Here is a 12,500-nt window from a genome sequence, read left to right as displayed (position 1 = left end):
CGCGCAGGAAAAGATGTAAAGGCAGAAGTAGGAAATTACCGTTCCATGTCATGCCATGGTATCGCTATGCTTTGTATTATTCATTTACATATGCGGTTTCATATTATTCATTATATATATATATATATATATATATATGTATATATATATGTATATATATATATATATATACAACACTGAATGGGTCCCAGTGAACAGATTTACATTTATCAACCATAATTCCCTTTAATTCTAAGTTATCAACATCGAGAAATTCGAGGCCAACATGCAGAAATTGAAACGTGGTACAGCCAAGGACTCCAACCTGCACTAACACGTGACAAGTGATAGTGACTTAACCGGCCCTTTTACCCCATGTGTATATATATATATATATATATATATATATATATATAATATTATATATATTATATATATATATTATAATATATATATATATATTATATATATATATATATATATATATATATATATATATATATATATTACAGGTGAAAAATGTAATCACACATTTGTCAATCACGTAGAAACCACTGTTGGAGTAGAAAAGACTGGAAACGGGGAAGCTATATATTTCGATTGCAAACTGCAATCCTCTTCAGTAGATACAATTAAGAGCGTGCTGCTTAAGTAGCACCCTTAACAAAAGAAAGGGGAACATGGGAAGAGGTCTTTACTCTCGGCTCACTCCGTATGTGAGGTCAGGAGGCAAATGAGGTATATGAGGCAAATGAGGGGTATATTCGATTCCATGTAAAGGTTGTGACTTAGTTTACATCGGACAGACTGGAAGGGATTTGAATACTAGGATGATTGAACATAAACGTTCCATTAAATATGGACAAGAGAGCTCAGCTGTGTTCCAACATGTTAAGCAATTTAAACATTGTTTAGATTGGGACAAAGCTGAGCTTATTTATAAATCCAGATGTGAGTTCAGGAGAAAAATGGTAGAATCTACTATCATTGAATATCAGCCCAACATGAATATTTCAAAAGGGCAATGGTCCCCGGACATAATGTCCGGACTCTTCATCACCAACCTATTGAAAACTCATTTGCCTCCTGACCTCACATACGGAGTGAGCCGAGGGTAAAGACCTCTTCCCATGTTCCCCTTTCTTTTGTTAAGGGTGCTACTTAAGCAGCACGCTCTCTCTTAATTGTATCTACTGAAGAGGATTGCAGTTTGCAATCGAAATATATAGATTCCCCGTTTCCAGTCTTTTCTACTCTAACAGTGGTTTCTACATGATATATATACAGTATATATATATATATATATATATATATATATATATATATATATATATACAGTATATACACACACATATATAGTTGTACTTATTTATTATTTATGCATTTGTTTACATGTTCATTCGTTTTATTTATTTATTAATTTTTCATTTATTTATTTTTGGCGGGGAGAGGATACGTGTGACGAGCCTGCGGAGCAGAAATGTTCCAAATCATCAAATGTTGAAACTTTCTCGACGCGACGTTCGAATGGATGAGTGTAACTAAATTCTTAGACTATATTCAACTCGTTCGTGTCTATTGTCGCTGCCGCCAGGAGATTTTATTCAGCTGAGTTGGAAACAAATACAGACGTCAAAGGGGCAGACCCTGTACCTCGGTGACACACTTCATAGATTTTGTTCCGGCTAACTGAGGCTGTATCGTCACGCCTGGGGTTAGCCCGATGGTCCTGCAGTTAACCGTCCGGCCTAGGCAAGGGGTCTCGACTGAGGGAGACCCTGTTCAGGCCAGTGTCCTTAGCCAGAAGAAGGGCTATAAAGTGAGTCGCTGTATTGAAAGGGCTGATGTAGAACGTGACCTGAAGCCGTGTCGCCGCCGCCAACGTGACTCGTGTGAATGGCTCCGCAGCCTACGTGTATCCAAACTGTCGTCGGTCAGTTTGATTTATCTGAGGGTCGTCTTCAAGTTATAAGTAAAGCCTTCAAAGCCAAGAAGGTGGACCTGGTGTACTTCTCTTCTTCCTCACTGTAGAATGAAGCCTCGTTTACACGGGGCAAGTTGAGAGGCAAGTCAAGTGTGCAAGTTACTTGAACTGGAGAGGAAAGCGAGCAAGTACATGTTCACACAGGCCAATCCCCCCCCCCCCCCGTAGAATGAAGCCTCGTTTACATGGGGCAAGTTGAGAGGCAAGTCAAGGGTGCAAGTTACTTGAACTAGAGAGGAAAGCGAGCAAGTACATGTTCACACAGGCCAAGTTCTTCCCCCCTCCCCCCGTAGAATGAAGCCTCGTTTACACGGGGCAAGTTGAGAGACAATTCAAGTATGCAAGTTACTTGAACTGGAGAGGAAAGCGATCAAGTACATGTTCACACAGGCCAAGTCAGAAACAAGTGGCTTGTGTGGATATGTACTTGCTCGCTTTCCTCTACAGTCCAAGTAACTTGCATACTTGTCTTGCCTCTCAACTTGCCCCCGTGTTGGCGCCAGACGAGGAAATAATAGGAGAATAATCCCAGCTGTCTACGGGTGCATAGCCCTGAAGCGGATGGGGGACGTGGGGGAGGGATCTCTCCCCCCCCCATTAAATAAAATCGCGTAGCTACAGCCAGAATGAATTATGCAAAAAATGAGTCGTTGCTGTTGAAGGGTTGAGGCCATATTGACGAACGCGCGCAGTTCACTTTATATGTATCAATTTCTGCATGTGTGCCTCCTCGAGTTATTTGACGTTAATGGGCTAGAATTAAAGTGAATTGTGGTTGATAAATATAAATATGTTCACTGGGACCCATTCAGTGTTGTACATATATACATATATATATATATACCTATATATATATATATATATATATATATTATACATATATATATACAGTTATATATACATATATATATACAGTATATATATATATATATACAGTATATATATATACATATATATATATATATATATATATATATATATATATATATATATATATATATATATATAAGCCCGGAGGGTGTTCCCAACGTCTCCCACCAATGTTAATCCCACTCAGAATCCCGCAAGAGGAGGGAATCCCACGACAGTTTCAAATCCCCTTAGCATGGTGACGTCAGGACTTCAGCACAGGGGCACACTTTAGATATTTCTTTCTGGCAAAAGATAGAAGATTTATTTATTTAAGACATTGAGACCTGAATTGAAGAGACTCGTCTAACTCTCCAATGGAATAAATAGATGAATAATTGAGTAAATAAATAAATAAATTATAGATAGTAGAGGAAAGTTTAATAATATTGAATAAATACACATATATAAAAACATAGAGACATAGGAATGAAGGAGACTGCAAGAGACCATAAGGCCTACACTAGGTAGTTTCATGTCCATTATCACCTATCATCAATCTGTAGTAAGACTAAGATCGGTTAGTCTTCAATAATAGGGGGACAGTGACTTCGCTGAATAAAATCGCCTGGCGACGCCCCCAGGGATGGGAAGATAAAGCTGGAGTCGTTCTCACTTCGCCAAATTACAAATGAGCAAGTTTCGTTTTGCCAAATTCCTATTTCGTCCGACTTCTTGACTTGTTCTAACGTAACTCAAAATAACCTAACGGAGTTTGGTAAAATATTTCATACAAAAGAGTTTTGGCGAAAATGTTATTAGGCGAAATTCAATTTAGCAAACTGGGAAGTCAAAGTCAGGATGATCACATTAAGCCACACCCACTGGGCCTGCCGCCCCCCTCTCCCCCTTCCTCTCCCCCTCCCTCCCCCTACCACTCTCCACTGATAGCAGATTGGCCGATACCCGATTTCCCAGGCCACCACCCCTACGTGCTCAGGCCACCACCCCTACGTGCCCAGGCCACCACCCCTACGTGCCCAGGCCACCACCCCTACGTGCTCAGGCCACCACCCCTATGTGCCTAGGCCACCGCCCCTACGTGCCCAGGCCGCCACCCCTACGTGCCCAGGCCACCGTCCCTACATGCCCCGGCCACCACCCCTATGTGCCCAGGTTCCTCCCTCACACAAACCCTGTATTCTACCTGCGACTACCTCTGAGGTTGTATAGACTCCTGAATCGGAAAAAGTGTATGCCATAGTTGCAAGTTATCGCCAACAGATGGCTCCCTCGTCTATATGCGGGACTAAAGTCTATACTCGGCCTCTCTATCATCGCTTGATAGACTCCAAGGCAGAAAAAAGTGTTTGAAATATTTGTGTGTTGTGGCTAAGGATTCCCATCCAGCAAATATCCCCTGTACGGATATTGGCTGTGTAAATTTCATGCAGCTGATATCTTAGAGGCTTTAGTTCCCGCATTTATTTATTTATTTATTTAGAAGGCTAAACACAATCCAGTCACTTTGACGTCATGCATGATTACGTCATAGCCACGTCATAAAGGGAACGTCATATTGGCAAAGAATCTTTCAAGCTTCTTTGTTCATAATTTGTCCTTAACTATAGTTAGAATTACTCGAACTATCAAATTTTAAGTAGTATAGTCGCTGTCAGCCAACTAGTCCCCAAACGACCGTCCCCGCCTTCCCTCCCTCCCTCACTCCCTTTCTCCGTAACCTTTTCATGTGTTCTCATCTTTTTTGTTATTGTTAAACCTTGATTTCTTAGTTATTTATTATTGATTATTTAATTTATTTTCTTATTATTGTTGTTGCTGCTGTTGTATTTTATCTATTTATTTGTTCATTCATTTTACTCTAAAGAAAGCCAATCACCAACGATTTCTCCGAACCCGGCAACAAGCGACAGGACCAAACTGTAACCGACACTATCAACGGTAGTCGAGACGGTTAAAACCGTTATTTTTAAATCGGGACTTAACCACTTCATTCGCCTCTCGCTTACCCAACTTAAACTTTGTTTACACGGGGCAAGTTGAGAGGCAAGTTAAGGGTCCAAGTTACTTGAACTGGAGAGGAAAGCGAGTGAGTACATGTGCACACAGGACAAGGCAGAGACAAGTGGCCTGTGTGAACATGTACTTGCTCGCTTGCCTCTCCAGTCCAAGTAACTTGCACACTTGACTTGCCTCTCAACTTGGCCCGTGTAAACGAGGCTTTATTACCACCTAAGACACACACCCCACACCCCTGCCTGATTCCGCCCTATTTACCTCCCATCTATGCAGTCATTACCATGTCCGGTGAACGGACAATACTCCAACAGACAAAATCCCAATCGGTAGGTTTGGTTAGGTTAAGTTAGGCTAGCTTAGTTTATGTTAGGTTGGGCTAGCTTAGGTTATGTTAGGTTAGGTTAGCTTAGCTTAGCTTAGGTTATGTTAGGTTAGGCTATGCCCCCCCCCCCCCAATTTTCCTGTTGGGTTTTTGTCTGCTCAGCAGATTGGGGTTTTGTCCGTTGGGTTTTTGTCCTGTGTTCCCTAGCTGTGACTTTAAACCCAGGTCACCACTAAACCACGCCCACTCCTCAACAAATGACCACGCCGCATTTCGTTCACCATCATTCCTGTATGGAGTAATTAGTATCGCAGTATTGTTAGTGAGACTCCTGCAGACCAGAGGCCGACAGAATATTTTTAACCCGAAACTAATTTCCAACTTTTTCTGTCCCTCTTCTCTGAGCGCCTCCATCACAACCTCAACTATTCTACCTCAACAACGTGATATTACCCCCAAGGATAGAAGCGCCTGTCTTAGCTTCCTCTATTAACTGGCCGAACCAGAATAGAATATATAAAGAGCGAACGGGTCGATAGTCATCCTATTGGCGACACTGGTGCGTTCAGATCGCTTAGCGTCAGCCTGAATAAAATCTACAAATGACCTTACCGTAGAGTTATCTAGAACATCGGAGATATAAGGGACTGAGGGAGGTTCACGTTTAGCCGTGGACTAAGAAGGTCTGATTTGATTGCTTGATTGACAGTAGTAGAACGTTCTTCCCGGCGCCTTTCACGTGTAGCCCACCCTCCCACAAACAAACCACGCCTCCAGTACCAAGCCCCGCCCTTCTGCAATCAAACCACACCCCTTTCAATACCAAGGTATCGCCCACTACCAAACCACGCCCTTCTTCCCCAAGCTACCAAGTATCACGCACCAAACCGGACAGAACACTTGGACTACCAAGGGCCAACCACCCACGATCAAGAAGATCCTCCACTGTCACCTGTCCGCGTTCCCCATCTCCTTTAAGTCTTCCCCTCCAACAATAACCTGTGGGTCCCTCCTCACGCCTTCGGTGCCGAATTGGGTGGCACGGAAGCGAAGAGAAGGAGAGTTCCACGGATGTGAAGGATGTACGGGGTGGACAATGAAACCATATCAACAATGTAAAATACTGTATTAACACAATGTGATAAAGCAGTACAGGAACAAGCGTACGGTCGCTTCGTAAGCAAAATCAAGACTTGACTCTGACGCCAAGCCACGTCACCAAGCTCAGACTTGGCGGGGAAAAACATACACGCTTAACATGAACATTTGGTTCTCACAATGATACATGAAATATATAATAATAAATAAAACAACATTACAAATATGTATGTACAACACAAGGAATATTATGTCACCATTACAAGGGGTTAATGGAGATGGGTTGTAACTCCTTGAGTGCCGAGTACGCGCCACGAAAGTGAATGAAATAGTCTTGCGACAGACGGAGTAGGAGAAGGGCCATCAGGACCTTAAGACCACGCCCTCCATTCCCTCCCCTGTCATAATGATTAATGGTGATGAGTTTTACGCAGCCAATGTATTTTTTTTATTTGTGTATTTACTTGTTGATGTATGGCTTTTGTTGGGTGGCTATTGTAACGTACAGACTTATTTGTGAATCAAGTATTTCATATTAGGAATATTATATACGACTAATTGTCGATGAGGTGCCATACAACACAGTTAAATTAAATCATTTGGGCATATATGAGCTCTGAGCTCTCATCCGGGATGATAATAGCTGACAATCACGTGTCGAACACGTGATCTAAGACCATGGTGAATCTCACACACACACACACACACACACAAATCAGGACTGGAAGATGAATTTGTGTGAAGAAAAGTAAGGTATTGCAAATGAGTATAAGGATGAATAGGCTGATGCTGCTGTATAGAATTAGTAGTCGTATTACGAAAGCAAAGAATAAAAGAGACTTGGGGGGTCATGGAAAATTGATCACCAGAGGTATTTATCTAAAGAATTATTGTGGAAAATATATTTAAAAACTTGCTTATGGTAGTTCTTCGGTAACGAAGATGATGTACGTATCCTCAAAATGATGGTTAGTAAATAGAATTGTAGTAATAATAGAAAAACAATAGCAGTAGTAATAACGGTATCAACAATAGTATATAAAAATATTGTTGATACTGTTAATATACAAAGACGTGATGAAAATAAGGATTGAGGACCAAATTCACGCCCGACACAATAGTATGCTGCACTACTTAAAAAAAAAAAAAAAAAAAAAAAAAAAAAAGTGTGTGGATGTACTTAAGACTTCTTAGTGTATGAACAAAGAAAAACAGAAGACCAGTAAGTGGAATTTAAAAAGACGGGATGATTGAAGGAGAGTATAAAAAAAAGTTCAGGATTATCGACTTTTGGGAATGATTCGGATGAAGGATTAGTACCATCAAATACCTTGGGGGCAGTTTAAGATCTTCATTGACCAACGGAGACGGGGCTCTACGAGCATACTTCTTATCCTGTTTACTACAAGTAGGTAAATACACATACACCGTCGCTACATACACACATATAGATATAAAAAAAAAAAAACGTAGAGACTAAACAACTTCACACCATGCTTAATGACCCCATTATGGATCGATATCCTTAAAAAAAAAGAAAAAAAAAAAAAAAAAGAGAGAGGAGTCGCCACAGTAACGACCACAACCAAGCTATGTCCATTAATATTTTCTTTTTTCTTTTTTCAGGTTTAGAATGAACAGCTCTCATCGCCGGCAGAGCAGCCGGGGACGCTCCACCGTACTCAAGGTTGGTCACGTGACTTCGGCAGCTGGTGCATGATGACCAGTTATACTCGTTGCATTGAGAAATGGCCGTTAGGGCGGAGCACTGGGAGTCCCCCTGTGTTGCCACATATAATTATTTTATCACTTTATTTTGTTATATAATCTTATTTTATATTTTTATAATGTTGCCACATATAATTATATTCCAATTTTTTGTCACACACCACCACTGAGGTAAAAATCAAAGCAATGTTTTCTATACAAAGGTTTCGTTTCCTCGAGTCAGACATGGCATATGAGCAAGGGAGAGCGACGTTGCCCTACATTTATTCTCTGGCCCCGCCCCCCTCACACTGCATTCAGTGTGAGCCGTGCGGGCCGTGTTATCTGTGGAGATGTGGCAACACCGGGAAATCTCCTAACCCCGCCTTAGCGGTCACTTCTCGTTGCGCTGACTATAGTTCAGAATGGGGTCATGAGAGACAGCTGATAAGATAAAATATATGATAACCTTCATTGTCAGAAGGCATACCTTAGTCCATATACGACTTAGAATTGTTTGTTGCCAGAGTAGCCATAAAGAATACACAAACGGTGATTAACACACAACCCTATTCATATTTAAAGCTTCTTATGACATCAGGACTTAATATACTATATACAAACAAACACATGTAATGAGAAGGTAATCACCGTGAATGATTAAATACAAGTGGTGCCAACTCGTACGGTATGTGGTTGACAGCTGATCCATCCGGAGTTAATGAGAAACAGCTGTTGCAAAGATAGACTACTGGTATTGCATGGAATAAGCAGTTGGTCCAGTAATCAACAGCTGGTGTAGGATAAGGTCATAAGCAGGTGGCCCAAAGGTGGACATTTGGTCCATGAGGTACTGTATTGGGTTCATGTCAACTGGCTAAATGGTCCAGCCGGACAGTTATGATAGTATTTTAACTAGTGGAAAATAGTGGTCGTTATATCAAGCTCTAGCGTCTGTCGCCAGGTGATTTTATTGAGCTAATTGAACTTGCAAACATCATCGTCTGGCCGCATCCGGCGCCTCCGCATAGTGTGACACTGGCATTAGGTGTTAACACGATTCGTTAACGACATTTTCGTCCAGCCTTCACCTTCCAACTCCATTTCATCCCTGCGTGTGTGTGTGTATGTGTGTGTGTGTGTGTGTGTGTATATATATATGTATATATATATATATATATATATATATATATATATATTTTTTTTTTTTTTTTTTTTTTTTTTTCTCCCCGTTTAATATACTCGTATTTGCTGTTTCCTTGTGACGCCTATGATGCACCCAGGCCCCAGCCAGCTGGCCATCCCCGGTATCGTTCATCAAACCCGAAACCAAACACATACGAATAGGAACATTTAGGAGTTTTAGGAAACAACATTTTGCCCCGTGGGTCGGGGGGGGGGGGAGGGGGACATTGTGTCTACTCTGTAGTTTGAAAAGCTTCTTGTACTGTGGCGTGGTCACCTGGACACACTTTTTTTTTTTTTTTTTTTTTTTTTTTTTTTTTTTTTTTTTTTTTTTTTTTTTTTTTTTTTTTTTTTTTTTTTTTTTTTTTAAGGAGGCAGGTATGACATTCCAACGTTTTGGAGTTTCCGTTAGATGAATAAAATCGTATGGCGGCAGCCATGATAAATATTTAAGAACGATCGTCTACGTGCATGATTAATGAACAGCAACTTTTGGAAATCGGATTTGCACAAACGCGCGCGCACACACACACACACACACACACACACACACACACACACGGCTCGGTGGCGGATTGGTAAAGCACTGGCCTCACAAGCCAGAGAACCGGGGTTCGATTCCCCGGCTGGGCGGAGATAAGTTGGGTTTGTCTCCTTTCACGTGTAACCCCCGTTCACCTAGCAGTGAGTAGGTACGGGACGTTAGTCAAGGAGTTGTGACCTTGCTGTCCCGGTGTGTGGTGTGTGAGTGGTCTCAGACCTACCCAGAGATCGGCAAATAATGAGCTCTGAGCTCACTGCCGTAGGGTGGTGTCTGGCTGTCTCGACAGAGACTGCAGCAGATCCGAGGTGAATACACACACACACTATATATATATATATATATATATATATATATATATATATATATATATATATATATATATAAGTAGGGGTATGAAGAAACTATGATATTTGTGTGTGCGTGTTAAAGTGTGCGAAACTCACGAAATATTTCGTCACAAAGTGGAGATGGATTCCACGCAAGATTTCCCCTAAAGTTTAAGATGAGATATTTTAGATAACTCTTAATTGGCTTGGTAGGGAATTCTTTCATCTTAATGAACTCTGCCACCAACAGTTAAAAAATATTCTGTAGTTCAGGTTTTGTAAAACGTGTTAAGGTGCAAAAGGCAGAACGGAGAATGCAGAGTATTAGTGATACCCATACGGATCAGAGGCACGTAGGACTGTTTTCTTGTTAGACTTCTATAAAAATGCTGGTCACTTGAAACTTGTACTCTCCTTGCTATGCGCCAATCTCCATGGATATTTCTTGTGGTTCTAAAACGATTTCTTCTGTGCGATATTGTCCCCACAGTTAGAAACGCTGGTTATTGGGTAATAAATGCAGACCGTGTGCCACTTTATTGAAGTAGTCAACCATAAAGAACATCTGATTACACTGGCAAACAAAGAATTTGCCCCAAGGAAAACAATAGCTGTATCGTATATGTTTTTGCATGCAGAATAATAAAAAAAATAATGTCCATTTTTTCCCATCACCCACAGTTTTTTGTGTTCCGCGGTATGTTACGTTACGTGTGTTACGTTGGATAAATTTCAATCAAGCTATTGGCAACACTGCGTGAGATTGTTATACGTTTGGCAGTACTGTGAAGTGTTGATGTGAGATTGTGTGGTGCGCATTTGTGTAGCAATAAGTTTGTGATATTGTACAGTAGCGTACTCGCCATTCGCCTTCACAATGCCAAGAAACTGTATAAACCGTCCAGATAATATTTGCTTTATTTGCTGTGTATTGACATTCAAATCACAAAGACTGTGTTTCACGCCATTGATTAAAGTGTTGATGAACTTTATTTTGGCTGCAAAGTGGGGGTGACCAGGATAAAAGCTGGGCCCCTCGTGTGTTGTGGAACCTGTGTCAGGCTTCTCACTGCACAGGTGAAAGATTCACGCCATATACCTTTGCTATCCCTATGGTTTGGAGAGAACCAAAAGATCATACTTCAGATTGCTACTTCTGCATTGCAAAATTAAAAGTTACAACATCAACATCCAAGCATATTGTAATATATCATAATTTATCATCTGCTATGAGACCAGTACCTCATGGTCAAGACTTTCCTGTACCTGACCCTCCAAAACAAATGGAACTAAGTGAGGAGGTTATGGGAAAAGGAACAAGAAATGCACTTTCAGCCAATCTGTTCAAGTGAAACAAATTTAGTGAGTCAGGGAGATCTGAATAATCTTGTGCAGGATTTAAACTTGTCAGCAAAGCAATTTGAACTTCTTGCTTTCAGGTTAAAGGGCTGGAATTTTCTCCAGAAACAACCCAAAGTTAGTTTTTATTGTAAGCGACACTAAGGTTTTGAACATTTTATCTCACTTGAGGATGGTATGGTGTTTTGCAATTATGTGTATTCTGTTATAGAGGAACTTAACCATAGATATGACAGGAATGAGTGGCGTTTGTTTATTGACACTTCAAAAATGAGCCTGAAAGCTGTTTTGCTCCACAATGGAAATAAGTTTCCTTTTGTTCCTCTGGCCCATGCAGCTAACATGAAGGAAACATATGAGAGTATGAAGCTTCTATTGAGAAAAAAAAGTCTGAAGACCATAAATGGAATATTTGTGGTGACCTAAAGGTTGTGGCAATTTTACTTGGAATGCTGTTGGGTTACACAAAGTTTTGTAGCTTTCTATGTGAGTTGGATAGTCGGGATAAGAAAAATCATTATGAAAAGAATGTGTGGCCGAAATTATCTCTGACCCCATGAGAGAAGAGTGTTGTCAAATCTCTTCTTGTTGATTAAAAGAAAATTCATCTGCCTCTGTATATTAAGCTAGGGTTGATGATTTTTTTTTTTTTTTTTTTTTTTTTTTTTGTAAAGGGTATGGATAGAAGTGGCAAGGGATTCACATATTTGAAAAATAAGATTCCTAGAGTAAGTGACGCAAAAATCAAAGAAGGTATTTTTGTTGGACAACAAATTAGGGAGCTGATGAGAGACCAAAATTTTGATGAAGAGCTAAATGATCTTTAAAAGGCTGCATGGCTATCGTTTAAGAAAGTTTGCACAGATTTTGGGGGGGAATCACAAAACAAATAACTATTCTGAAACAGTAAAAGAACTACTGGCATCTTACAAGGCCTTAGGATGCAATATGAGCCTAAAAATTCACTGCTAGATTCTCACGAACTTTTCCCCCTGCAAATCTTGGCGCCGTCAGTGACGGTGAGAGATTTCACCAGAATATTCTGAACATGGAAACCCGGTATCAAGGGAAGTGTTCCCCTCCCGTTCCTCCTATTTGGCGACACAG

At 40.6% G+C, this 12,500-nt stretch overlaps 1 protein-coding gene across 2 annotated transcripts in view; it reads left to right on the top strand.

The window, feature by feature from the left end:
• Positions 1-12,500, top strand: part of LOC143036943 (ras-related protein Rab-9A-like) — a 72,795-nt gene that overhangs the window by 44,600 nt on the left and 15,695 nt on the right. For both annotated transcript variants that reach the window (XM_076204972.1, XM_076204971.1), the window contains exon 2: positions 7,899-7,959. In XM_076204972.1, coding sequence (XP_076061087.1) covers positions 7,906-7,959 — 54 coding nt within the window. In that variant the 5' untranslated portion in view covers positions 7,899-7,905. The remainder of the gene's footprint in view (positions 1-7,898; positions 7,960-12,500) is intronic.

This window comes from Oratosquilla oratoria, chromosome 21, assembly GCF_046742065.1.
Source record: "Oratosquilla oratoria isolate Oo_2021 chromosome 21, ASM4674206v1, whole genome shotgun sequence".
NCBI lineage: Eukaryota > Metazoa > Arthropoda > Malacostraca > Stomatopoda > Squillidae > Oratosquilla > Oratosquilla oratoria.
This window is presented reverse-complemented; position numbering and strand designations above follow the sequence as displayed.